Here is a 14,199-nt window from a genome sequence, read left to right on the forward strand (position 1 = left end):
TAAAAAAAACAAAAACAAAAACAATGAATACTAGCACAAAGAAGCTGCCCTGGGGATACTGTTCCATAATTGAGTCACCACCACAGAAAAGGCCTTTCAACAGAAAAGGCCAGACCATCCACCTTACCTTCAAAGGCTGGGAACTCAGAGAACAAAGCCAGTCCCAAACATTTTGCTGTCTGAGACAGAACAGGATATGGTATGCTTCAAAGGTGCAAAGTACCCACAGCCACTTATTTTGGCAAGCACCTCGCCCCCCCTCCCTTTAAAAATAATAATATATAATAATAATAAATTAAATAATTTGCTGCCCTTTCTGGCAGCCAAAATCAGATACCTGAGGCAGCTTAATGTCACTTTGCCTAATGGCAGGGCCAGTTCTGTGGGCAAAGGAACTCCAAGGAGAATTTCACCATTCAGGCAGTCCATGAGGAAGAAGGCAGTCCTTCATACCATCATGCCAAGTTGTTTGTTTAATGGCAGTAACTAATTTGTACTCAGAAATAGACCAGGAGACAATGTAGTTATTTAAACACTAGTGAGATGTATTATACACAGCCAATAGCTACAATATATATGTATAGTGTGTGCATCAATTTAAACAAAATTGGCTAATCATTGGCTACTGGTTTCTAGTGTAAAGGTAATCCAACATGTTTCATACACAAATATGGATATGCAAGCTATTCAAAATCATCTCAAGACTGGTGACCCAACAACCAACAAAATCAAATGGTTGGACAAGAGGTTGGAGCACAGCAATTATACAAAAACAAACTTCACTTGGTTTATACACTAAAGTAGATTTGAAGAAAGTAACTATATATCTCTATATATAGCTATATATTTGCATATATATACACAAAAGAACATGAAAGGACTACATACAAACAGGCATTTAAAATGCAAGTACAAAAGATGTCTCTTCAGCCCAGATCTTTTATCCACTTTACGCTGAACATTGCAGCACAGACAACAAGCTGAACAGAATTTTTTGTCTAATCTGTTGCCAAACTGGAATGTACTTTTCATTGCAGAGTATATTACAAGGTTGCCATTTTCAAGCCCAATGTTGTAGGGGGAAAATGTTACCACCAGAAAAATCTCATTTGGGGTTAAGCAAATTCCATGTCTCGCTGTCTATAATTAACTGTTTATTGGCATTTGCATTGAGAACCTCATTTACTGATCAGCTTATAACAGGTTTCTTAATGAATAACAATTCCTTAATGAAAACATCCACACAGAGCAAGCATCACTTTTGTAAAAAAATAATAATGTCAGAAATTGCCACCATTACATGTTTTGACACAAAGAGCATGGATAGAAGAGAATGGACGCCTACTTTCTATTAAAAGTTTGTAAAACCCTGATTGAAAGGGGAAAGCTTGTGCTAGGAGTATTCAGTATGTGCTATTGTGTCAGCCTTGGATATAGAGTTTCAGGAATTCTGGTCTCTCACCTAATGCAAGTATTCAGACCCTAATCCTAAACAGACATGCCTCTGAGCAAAGTCTATTGGAATCAATGGCATTTCATTTACTAGGTTTGTATCCTTGGTAGGGAACCTAAATATATTTTATTATGTTATATTTTTATTATGTTATATTATTATCAAAACCTCTGTGGTTTGTTTGTTAAAAAAAGTAACTGTGAAAATAGCTCTGTGCTGTCTAATACTTTTTGGTATCAGAGGACACAAGCCTTTCAAGATCAGGACCTAAGAGCTGAAAATCTCAAACCGTGACAGGTCAAGCTGCACAATATATCCTGATTTCCCCACACCAGGGTTTGGGAATCCTGTGAGACTCCAGATGTTGCTGGACTACAATTCCCATAATTCCTGACCACAGACTGGCTGGAGCTAATGGGAACTGGAGTTCAACAGCATCTGAAGGGCCTCATCCATGTCCTAGTTCAACATGGTCAACATAGCAAATATTTCAGCTGCGTAAGAATTGCAATGAATGGGAATCTAGAGCTCCTGCTGAATCCATTCATGAGAATATGTTTCGTGCAGGCCTTTCCCAAGAGAGGACTGGCAGAAGTCACTGTTTATAGGTAAAGTGATGGTCTGAGCCACTCATTATTACACACATATTAGAGACTCTAACTCACTATGTCAGGGGTGGCCAACTCCCAAGAGACTGTAATCTACTCACAGAGTTAAAAACTGGCAGTGATCTACCCCCTTTTGGGGGGTTCAGGTCAAAGTTGTTCAGCTTTTTAGGGGAACAAAAGTTGTTGAGCTTCTTTGGAATACTGCAATCTAATTTGTCCACGATAAGTAGTGGCCATTAACTGGTACCATAAAATGTATCAAAGCTTATTAAAAACATCAACACAACAAATCAGTAATACAAGCACAGTTTCTCTCTCTTTAAGAGTAAAAATGGAGTAAAAAGGTTCTGCGAGCACCCAAAACTACCCTTTCAAGAAAACAATAAAGAACAAAATTTATTCAACACCCAATTGATTCCACACAGATGTTGAAATTTCTCGAAATATTAGCTACGTAAGCACTTTAGAGTTTTCCTGAGGGACTCTCCTAGAATTCAATGGGGAGTAGGAGTTTGACTACCAGGCATCAGAAACAAAGCATGCTTGTGAAAGAGATACACTTTGGGGACATTTTATAAAGAGCTCAATTTTAGTTTTGGTTTGGCATGATAAAGATACAATAGTAAAATACACACTATAAACATTTCCCAAGGGGTAGTTGTTTTGCACTGTGTTGTAGATTGCAACATAGATATCAAAGAGTCTTATAGCTCCTTAAAGACTAACAAGAATCTTTGTTGTAAATACTATGGTTTTCTGACTATGGAGTCACAAAGAAGTTTTAAAATACTACTTGCCCACAAAGAAGTTTTATGTACTCATTTCCTTATGTTGCATTGCTCCCTTCCCCCATTTTGTTTAGTCTAGGTTTTTTTCTCTCTCTCTCTCTAATCAGCTTGTATTTTTCCACTGCATTGACAAGTATAAAGAAGTAAACAGCAAATGAGCCATGGGCATATATATATTTACCAGTAAATCTCAGGGGGTGGGAGAAAATCCGTACATAATTTTGCAATGCTAGCTACTGGGAGCCATAAAGGCCATTATGCCCCTCCTGTTGTTGGCATAAGTCAGCATCTCTGTTATTACCAGTGTCAAAACAAAATTATATTAAAGCAGATACTTAAACAGTTCAGCTGTGCTCAAAATAACAGCAACTTTACAAAAATTATAAGCAACCGTCTACTCACAGTACTTAAGAAATCAGAGTAAATACTGGTTTTTATGGAGATATCTTCAAAGTAAAGGGATGACATCTCTAAACAGCAGAAGGCTAGTGGGTTATTTTACTGCTGTGCTCATGCCCTGTGCATATAACAACAGAATTGTTTCCAGGGAAATTTAAGTTATGAGGATCTAGGCTTCCATCCCTAAACAGCTCTCCTGAAAGTTTCAGAGGTAAACCATATTACCTCAAGTCTAAATCTGCCTGCCCAGCCTATGAGCTTCACTATGTTATTTCAGAGGCTGACCTATATACAGCAGCATACCATCCATTCTCTCTGTTTGTACAAGAGATACCTCACACAGTTGCCATAACCAACATTGTTTGCATTGTTCTTTCACTTTTCTCCCTCTGAGGTTTTAATGGGAAAGAAACATGATCCAATACAATACGTACAAAGCACACTATGCAGAAAGGCAAAACATGGCAATGGCCAACTAAAATGTTTCGGGACATTATTTTTAAGTTTATAAAGACCTCAGTCATCTTTTGAAACAAAGACAGCCAACAGAAAAATCAGCAGAGCAGAAAGATCTATGCTATTGTATGTTATTTAAAACATGGCCAAGGGTGATTCGTTTTAACTTGCGCCACAAACGTATGTAGATACAGCCAACTCTTATACTACACATGAACTATGACATTGTATGTCAGAAGACCTGCACCCGAGGATCACTGATTGATTGCCAATCATTTCAAACAAGTTTAAGTCTGTGATCCACTCTACTGGCTTAAAAGGGATCACTCTGAAGTAAATGCAGCTTATAGTACAGTTTATACAAAGCAAACAAGTTTGCCCTGCAATGTCTAATCAGCTTGAAAGTTCAGAGGAAACTGTGAACACAGGCATGTCTGCTATTCGTGTTTTAGGTTATAGGGCTTCCCATTGCATCTGTACTCATAAAATCTGCTGAAGATGATGCAGCATTTAGGGGGGAAATTATCCAACAGCTGTTCATAAAAATGTTCTTTGTACCCAAGAACAACAGCACACATAAAGTTAAGGCTTTATAACAATGTTAATCAGCCTGGATAGATGGGGCTGAGGGACTGGAGGAAAATGAGATGTTCAGTCAACACATGCCTCATAGGGGCCCAGCCAGCAAAGCTACTCTAAGTCCATTTTCTATAATCAATGGTCATTGGCAGGGCTGTTTGACAGAGATATACATTGCTTGAAGAATGTTGTTTTACAAGAAACATTCCTGGTATGTCATTCCTAAGCTTAGAAAAAGAAAAGGAAAGAAAGAAAGAAAGAAAAGAACAGAGCAAGTCTTACAACTGAGCATTTCTGAAATCCATTATCAGTCCTGACTAAGTTAAATAGAGTGCCTCATTTTCACAGTCAAAAGAAGTTTGCTTCTTTATGCTTGGACTTAACCAGGTTTTTTCGGGGGGGGGGGGTGGCAAATAAAAAACTGACTAGGAACATAGGGCAAACAGAGAAGGGGGGAAGCTTTCTAAATTAATTTATTCAATCAGAAATGATAGCCACCCAAAATGATTTAAAGCACTTAATTGGAAAATGATTTAATATATTAACGTAATTCCTGATTTTCCAAAGCATTTAACTTTTAAATTAAATCTGGCTCACCATCTTGAGTATGATGAGCGAAATGTGTATTCAAGTCATTACCTTCTTTTTGAAGCTTTAAATCACTGATAGATTTAATAACCGTTCGTCCAGTTTTCATTGCCAAATGGCTCTTCAGGCACTTTGGCGCTTATGTCATTAATTCTACCCAATGCTTCTTTACTTTTCAGCATGGCAGGCTTACAATTCACAATAAAAGATAATCGAGATTATATTTTATAGTAGCAAGTCACAGAGTGAAAGTAGTTCTATAATCATCATTGCTCAATACTTAAGAAGCCTCAGCACATGAACAGCCTGGCACATATACAGGGTTCATTCCTGCTATCCAAACTTCGTCTTTTCTTTCTTTCTTTATAAAAGAGGTAACTTTTTCAAAGGAAGGGTTTTACTTGATTGTAACAATTAAAAGTCCAAGTGCTGCAGCCCAGATGATCACTGTACACAAATCTACCTAATGAATTCCTGCCATCAAGCTCCAAGTTTAAGATGTTAGGACACTCTTAAGTCTTGTCCTCATCAGGGTTCCTCAAATAATGAATGACAGATGATATCATGCAGGAAATATTTCCTGAAAAGTGAATGGGTCTTTATCACAGTGCAACAGTTTGTGTTCTTAAAACAAACAGAAGTCTGTATTTACAGCACTATGTCTAGGTGCAATTTGCCTTAGACAAACACTTGAAATAGCTCCTAAACACAAACACACCCGTGACAACAGACAAAAACCCCAGGGCTTATGCCCACACTCCACTTTCGAACATAAAGTGAACACACTCCCCTTTTGTAAAAGGGCATCTTTAATGCCTTCTCTGTTGCAAATCAAACCAAGCACAGAATCACCAACAAGCAAGGAATAGCCAGGTGCTGATTAGTCAGATGAGGAGTTTATATGGCACATGCACAAAAAGATCTGGTGCTGCCTGCAAAAGCTCCAGCCTTCCAGACTATGCGCTTAAACAAAAGCTTAACAGGCACCCAGGTTTAAACAAATCTTACTACCAATGCTTTCTCGCAGTTCTGTTCCTCTCCCCTCCTGGGGGAGTGTTTTGGAAAGCTTGCACTTCCTGATTATTTCCTATGGCCAGCACTGCCCATTCTACAACAGAGGAGGGTGGGGGGAGTTGCACATCATGCATAGTAGTATTAGCAGCTGGCTGAAGCCAGGGAGAAAAAAAGAATGTGGAAAATAAGGAATCAGTGGCCCTGAAGTTCTGGGGCAGAAGCCTTAAGCGTTAAAGATTGTAGCACAAAACCAGACAGGAGAAGACGACGACCCGGACTGCAACCCTATGCACACATACTTGGAATAAGTCCCGCGAAACTCTTGAGCAGTACACTCCACTCTCTTTCTGCCCTGCCCAGGGCTTTGCAAATTCCGCCTCGTCTTTCCCACTTAGGAGAAAACTTGTTCTGATGGCGCTGAATCAAGTTATAAAGGGTATGGGTGCAGTTTGATTCTGGGCTTCCTTCTATTCGCTACTAAACTTGCCACGCTTCTGCAATTTGGAAACCCCCCACAGTCCCCCACCCACCCACCCCAACCCTGTCCAGCCTGCGATCTGACACCGCTTTGTCCTTCGAGTCTCCCTCCCCTAAAGTAACACCCAAAAGAGGGGTGAATTTAGCATCCCAAGCATCCCAAGCGGGGGGGGGGGCACTTGAAAAAAGACTTTGCGCTTAGGCAGGGCTGCAGTCCCGGGAGCATTGCCCTACGTTGGATTCTCCATAAACTGCCATGGGACTTACTCACGAGTAAGGGCTGCGAGTCCGAGGCGGCTTTCTCTCTCCCTCCCCCTCCCCCCCTCCCCCCCTCCCTCGGCCAATTCATGGATTTGCATTTTGAAGGCGCCCAGGCCACACACAACAGGCCGAGAGGGGCTTCGCAAAAGCGCCCAGTTGCCTCCCCCGCCGTCGCGCACAACACAAACATTGCACAACGGCAAGGCAAGCAGACACACACACACACACACGGCGCTGGTGGTGCCTTTGGCTCCAGCCTGCAACCTGCCCCGCTCCAAGTCTCGCTCAAGCTGCCCAGCCATCTGCCAACCAAGCCAAACTCCCTTCGAGGAAAGAAGAGGGTGGGGTGGGGGTAGCCAGGCCCCCCCCCCCTCACGCCGAATCACCTTGTTGCAGTAGTAGGGGTCCAGGCAGGGAGAAGGTCCCAGGCAAGGGGTCTCCGGAGCGGCGGCGGACTGCGAGGGTGGCGGCGGCTGCTGAGGCGGCGGCGAGTAAAACCGTACGTCCATCGCACTAAAACATCAAGCAAACTCCTCGTCTTCCCGCTTCGTGTCGGCGTTCAGGCAAAACAAAACAAAACGAGAGAGGGAGAGAGAAAGCGGGGGGCGGGGAAACCCCTGAAAACTGAGGTGCCTGAGGAGAAGCAGGAGGGGGGTGGGAAAGAAACACCTTCCCCGCCTCACATCCGTTTGCGGTTCGTAAAAGAGAAAAAGGGCTGGTGGGAGGGAAGAGAAACTCTTCCGAAAAGCACCGGTCTTGCCGGGCGCGGCGACGGCTACCTGAGGCAAAAGGCGCCTCCTCTCTGTCTCTCTCTCTCTCTCTCTCTCACGGCCGGGCAGGTAACTTCGCGGAGTTCCGTTGTCCCCACACGCGCCGCTCGCCGAAGCAGCCCAGGACCGCGCTGCGCCTGAGGAGAGTTGGCGCCCTCGCCTCTCCCTGCCCAGCCCGCGCCCTCTCGCTCGCTCTCTCCGCTCTCTTTGCAGCGGCTTTATTTCGGAGGTCTTTATTTCCCCGCCTCGAGAGGAGTCAAGGGAGAGAGCCGGGGGGAAAAAAGCACCAGCCCCCGCTAGCTACCGTCGAGCCGCTGGGTTTCGGACTGAGGCGGACCCCCGGCTCCGGCAGGGCTGCCCCGCGTCGCTGGCGGCAGGGCGGAGAGGAGGCAGCCGGCGTGCGCCTCGGCCGCTTCGCTGCGAGTGTGCTCCACACAAAGGAGCTCGCGAATCCAGAGCCATTTGCTGCTTTCGCCGCGGAGCGCGCGCGGAGCGCAGACAGGGGGCGCTGTGGCGCCCGCCAGCCGGGCCTCCCTTGCCAACTCTCCTGCTGCACTTCTGCCCTTACCCGGGCTAGTTACTATGGCATCTCCGCGCTTCTGTGGGAAGAAGGAAGGGGAAACGAGGCAAAAGGGGGGTGGGGGGGGGGAGACAGGAGACGATTAAAAGAAGAGAGAAAATGTGGGTGGTGGGTGCCAGGACTTTAAGATAGTTTGGGCAAGGCTGAGCCCCCATTTCCTGCCTGTCCCCAGTAGTTTAGCTTTGCTCTTGGACCGTTGGAAGCAATGTGGAAGAGAGGGGAGAGCCTCTGAGCATGTGCAGAGTTGAACTTCTTCAGGGCAGCTCTAGCCTGCAGCTTAGAAGTGTAGAATTGCAGAGCTGAAAGGGACCTCCAGGACCAGTGAGTCCAAGCCCCTGCAGTGCAGGAATATGCAGCTGTCACATACAGGGAGCGAACTTGAAACCTTGGCATTATCAGCACCATGCTCGGACCAACAGATCTAGTTGGGCCTGCAGTCAGCTGCAAGTTCAGGGCCATGCCTCGCTAGGGAGCTGGTGGTGTGAAATTGTCTGAGATCCTGAACGGGTCATGGTGAGTGCAAGGTAGAAATGGACTAGGTGGTCCGATGGTCCAACATTGTATAAGGAAGCTTCCTATGTCCAGAATGCAAGGTTGATGCTTCAAAGCATTTTGCACAAAAAGCTGCCTTATGTCAAGGCAGACCATTCATTAGCCCATCTTTCTTAATATTGTCAACACTGACTTGCACTGGCTGTCCTGGGTTTCAGGCAGGGAGTGTCTTCCATCTCTACCTGGAGATACTGAGATTGAAGGGGAGAGCTTTTGCATGCAAAGCAGACGCTCTACCACTGAAATGAGCCATTTTGAAATTAATAGCCAAGATGAAGATTGAGAAAAAGCAATTCAAAGCTTCACTGGCATGGCCTACTGCACACCACAAAGAGATTTTGAATGCTCACAGAGCAGTAAGACAATACGGGGAACTTCCCCATGCACTTGGGAACTCCTAAGTCATGTGACATCTTTCCCTCAGCCATTCGGGTCTCAGTTGTCCAGCACATAAAATGGGAATAATGACTTCAGCCACCCGGATGCAGTGGTAGTGGCAGGACTGGAGAATGTACAATTTTAGATGACGTATACATCTTGCAAACATAGCCTTTTTGTTATGATTATTTAGGACAATGAAACTGGAAGTGGCATAAGAAAGTAAAGCAAAGCTTTGAAAAGTAGTGTGCATGTGGGGTGGGGACAACAGCAGAGGCCAAAAAAAGAAGAACACACAAAACATTATTTTTACTATTGAATTAATTGCATTTGTATCCCACCTTTTTCTCTAGGGTGCTCAAGGTGGTGTTTACGGTTCTCCCCCTCATTTAATCCCCACAGCAAACCTGTTCTAGTTTTGCTGTCATGCAAATTTGGCCAGTTAGCTTTGTTTAATTCAAGGATTGGTACAAGTATGTGGTTCAGGTGTAGTGAAAATTTATAAAACTAATTTATAAAAGTAATTAAATTCATTTAACACAAAAGACAACTGAATGTGCATTAATTCATAGGATTTGATAATAATCATTTGGCTTAACTGATCTATAAAAGCTTTTATTTTAGTATATATAGTGAAACTTTATTTTTTTTTCATTTTCTTGCCTTTACGAATTATAATTTTAGTGCTCTAGATACATAAATAAGTACAGCATGTGCAGGGCTATCACAAAGGATGGTCCTGGTCCTATAATTTTGGAAATCAGGTAGAAAAATCCGTACATGTAGAAAATTTGTCAGCCTTTGTCAAGCTGATTGTAAGGCTGAATTCCTTGCAAGCGTGGGCAAAACGGTTGATGAGTCTCTGCCCCTATAATCATACATACAAAAATCACATGTTCACAGTGGCAGATTTACATGTATGCGTAGTGTGAGTGGGATTAGAGCCCTGTACGACGGAGCCCACTCCTAGTTATCAGGATGTAGTTAACTGAGAGGATGCCTCTGAAACACAGTTACAATGAATCACCATTGTTGAATTGTAGTATTTTAGTTTGTTGCATTGTTTCCACTCTTCATTTATGCTGCTTTTTGATTAAAGTCAGTGGAGTCTGGTCCATTAGGGTAACTAAGGCCCAGCCCTGCCCAGTAAAATGTCAAGCATTTTTTATGTTTTTCTCCAGAATCTCAAAGTTCTACTCTTTTCTGTCCCACACATCCTTCCACAATCCATTTGAATGCAAAGAGACTTGGGGAGACATTTCTGTCAATCTCCCATTCCATTTGCCTCAATCCTTAGCATTGTGTACAACTCTGTCAAGGTGGTTTCCTGAACCCAGATGTATTTACATGGATGTAAATCCCATTGATTTAAATAGAAATGGAGTTACTTCCAAGTAGGTGTGCTTAAGTTTGAGGCCTAAGCTGGCTTTGCTCCAAATGCTTTCTTTAAAACAGCAGAAGCTGTGGCATTTCAGAATGTTTAACTCTCTTCTGCATATACCATATCTTCTTAATCAAACAACCCACCCATTTTGAATCACCTTTGAGATAAAGTCTGGCTCCATACTGTTCTCTTTGCACATGCTGTCTCTCTTGAAATAGAAAGCTCAAGGTCAAGTTGTCAAGCACAGATAGAGGTGGTTAAATTGAAAATGAAATCAGGAAACCCTAAATGAACTTAGCAGGTTTTCTTACTGACAACCCACCAAGATGATTACTGTTTGTCACTAGTAGCTGCAGAATAAAAAAAAAAGCAAAGGATTTGAAATTAAGCAGGTAGCTTGTTGAGCTTTGAAACCATAAGCAGTAAAACAGTTATCAAAACTGAACAACACACAGGAAAGCAAAAAGCTCATAGCTTACAGGAGGGAGATAGACAATGAATTAACTAACAGTGGATCAACACTTCTTCTTTTCTTCAACATTTCAATTCCAGTTGGCTTTCCTATAAACTCAATGAGATATGTACATCAAGCAGACAGTACCTTCAGCTAGTGGGGATTCTTCAAGCCATACTTATGCTGCCAAGCTACTACCATCACACCTTCCCTAAGTCCCACCGACCCAAAGTCCCTTCTACATACTACACCAATGGAAGTAGCTCCTATCAGTACAGGTAACTGAATAACATCTTCATGTCAGAGGCAGCATATCTCTAAATGCAAGGTCTGGAGACCAACAACAGGGCAACAAAGTGTTGGTCTAGATGGAGACAAGTGACTTGCTTAAGACCGCAAACTGAGCACAAAGCAAAAGTACATAACTAAGCTCCAAACTTTAAACCCCACATATAATTTCCCCTTCCAAAAATGACTTTCCCCAGTTTCCCTCTAAAATCTTTATTTTATTCAACCTAAATACTGCTCTTGATATATACAAAATGGGAAAATGCCCACTCGACAGATAAAAATAAAGGATGACAGTATATCCAATATACAGAAGACGAATGCTATAAAACAACATAATCCAGAAGCAGCAGAATCTCCAGTGCAATATTAATTCACTGAATTGCCCACTAGGACCTGTGGGAATTGGTTTCCCATTTACCCCTGTGGCCCTCCTAAAAAAGAAAATTCCAGCTTTTCTTGCTCAGCCTTATAATGTATGAAAAAGAGAACAAGAAAGTGCAAGAAAACTGCAAGCCGAACAAGCATGTGGGAGTTAGGAGGATCCTTTCCCTTAAACAGCTGACTTGCTACACACAATGCACACCCACATTAACTCATTAAGTATCTGGATTGGTTTGCATGTAATAATCCATAATGAAAGATGTATGCTACTAGTTCAATGGGTCTGGGTGAATTATTTTGGTAGTTTATCTGCCACTCTATATTTCAAAGAAGTCTCTGAACGATCTACAAAAACATCACAAATAAATACAAAAAATATAAAATCCACATTTTAAAGTGTAACAATTGGATAATATAGATAACCTTTGAAGTCCCATATGGCCTAGGACCCTCGTACCTATGGGACCGCCTCTCCTGGTATGCCCCACGGAGGACCTTGAATTCTGCAAATAAAAACATCCTAAAGATTCTGGGCCCCAGGGAGATAAGACTGGCCTCGACCTGCCTTGGTGGAATGCTCTCTCACAAGAGACTAGGGCCCTGCGGGATTTGACATCTTTCCGCAGGGCCTGCAAGACAGAGCTGTTCCGCCAGGCTTTTGGTCAGGGTTCAGTCTGACTCATTTTCTCCTTGTATAAGAACAAGCATGAAAGAGGTTCCCAGCCCGCTCACAGGTGCTTATAATATCAGTGGAAACAGTTGGTAACCGCCTTCAATTTTAACCTGAAGATGGCCACTTGTCCAGTTTTAATTTTAATTTGTTTGAATTAATTGTGGGATGTATCTTAATTTATTGATCACCTGTTTTTATGCATTGTCTTGTATGATGTTAGCTGCTCTGAGCCTGGCTTTGGCCGGGGAGGGTGGGATATTTATAAAATTTATTTTATTATTATTATTATTAACCCAGAATAGAATAGAATAGAGATGAACTAAAACAGCCAGTCTAGCAGATCCAAAATACAGAAATACAACAGAGGCAACCAACCCAACCTACCAAGTATACAATCATGTATTTATCAGTGTCCTTTAAGGCAAATGGAGCAATGCCCTCACCAACTTCAGTCTGCCCTGTGCCAGCCCCCACTTGTCTGCTTTTCTACTTACAACCAGTTCCGGGGGTGTCCCTGTCTGTCAGTTTCCTCCTTAAGTCTGTTTTGTTCTTCTTTAACTCTCCAAAGAGGAATATAGTAGCCAAAGTAGAATTGGCTCTGGCTCCACCTGTCATAGGCTCTGGCTCCACCTACTGTTGGTCTCACTGACTTCCACCCTACCAGTCCCAATGGGCGCAAGCCCCCATTGGCAGCAATACACTCACTTTGGCTCCCCAACTCAAGCTCAAGCTCAGTGGTGGTGCAAAATTGCACACTCCCTGAAGCTCACTGCTGTCACTAGGGAGCAACCACAGTAACCCCCACCTCTCTTCTACTCTTGTCTGCAATGTAGATTCACATCTGTATCCCTGTTGGTTGTGTGCACAGGACTCTATGCAGAGACCTCTCTTTCTGGAGTTGGGTTTATTGGCCAAGGTGTTACAGCTTTATCTGAAATCATTTCTAGCTGTAATTATTTTAAAACCATTTTTAAGAAATAGATTCTGGGCAACTAAAATTTGTTTGAACCAATAGCATTGTGAACAAATCTATTCAGCACCACTCTCTTGCCTCCAAAGACATTTGTGGGTGGTGTTTTCTGGAAACTGCCAACAGCTAACAAAAGAAGACTTCCTAGCAACATGGGTTGATTGAAGTAGCTAGGAGTACCTTTACAACCTTTGGTTAGTAGGATAGCAATGACTATTCCTGGGGCTGAATAGCTAGATTTCACTCAGCCTGTGGTAGAAATAAGTTTTCACTTGTTGGCAGTGGGCAGTTGGAGTCAGGGAGCAACCATCACTGATATATCCACAATACTAACAATCCGCTGACTTGGTTTTTGTTGTACTCATTGTGTGTGTGTGTGTGTGTGTGTGTGTGTGTTCATGTATTGTAAAATGACTTCAAGATCTTTGGATAGTAAACAGCCTAGGAATAGAAGTAATAAATTAATAAAACTAATTTGTTTCATTTCTCATTTGTTCAATGCACCTTTCTCTAATGGAACATGGCAATCTCAACCATAATTCTCCTTCAGAATGTTTGGGCATCTGTTCTAAGCTCCAGCAGCTCAACAGAGAGGTCTGTCTACTTTTTAAAAAGCGCGTCAAAGATGACCTTGAAAATTGTGATTTCCTGAATCAGCATTTACAGAGCACATCAACAACCTTGACAGCAATAAGGAAATAAATTTTAACAGAATTGAGCTGTACTTGAACAATTTCTCTATGAAGAATTAGGCAGAGACACATCGGCCCTCTTTCTTACAATATACAGTGATGTGTCAGTGATGCATGATCTTTCCATTACTGTTTCACTGAAAAATGTTAAAGCTTGTTATGATACTCAATATTCTTATAGAGTACCGCAAATAAATATATTCCAAAGTTCAGTCTATACATTAAGGCTTTTCTTGAAACTGTATCAAAATTTGGGTGGTGGTATCACATGTCTTAATGCTTCTTGGGTTAATAATAATAAAACAACAATAACAACAAACCCTCCTGGTCCATGGAACCCTAACATGTGAGCTTTATTCCTGACAAACATGTTTTCTAGGTTTGAATGGGGGTTTCTGTATTTATATGAGAGAAACAGTCACGCAATCCCGTTCTCTTAGAAATTTCATTA

At 42.5% G+C, this 14,199-nt stretch overlaps 1 protein-coding gene across 3 annotated transcripts in view; it reads right to left on the minus strand.

Annotated features, from left to right (window-relative positions):
• Positions 1–7,877, minus strand: part of TOX (thymocyte selection associated high mobility group box) — a 193,596-nt gene extending 185,719 nt beyond the window's left edge. Inside the window, exon 1 of one of the 3 annotated variants that reach the window (XM_079984612.1) lies at positions 7,010–7,877. In XM_079984612.1, coding sequence (XP_079840738.1) covers positions 7,010–7,132 — 123 coding nt within the window. In that variant the 5' untranslated portion in view covers positions 7,133–7,877. Of the gene's footprint in view, positions 1–6,184; positions 6,327–7,009 lie in introns of those variants that run through there. The other 2 variants (XM_079984613.1, XM_079984614.1) reach the window with 2 other exon arrangements.
• Positions 7,878–14,199: the final 6,322 nt, after the last annotated feature.

Source organism: Podarcis cretensis (genome assembly GCF_951804945.1).
Source record: "Podarcis cretensis genome assembly, chromosome: 7".
NCBI lineage: Eukaryota > Metazoa > Chordata > Lepidosauria > Squamata > Lacertidae > Podarcis > Podarcis cretensis.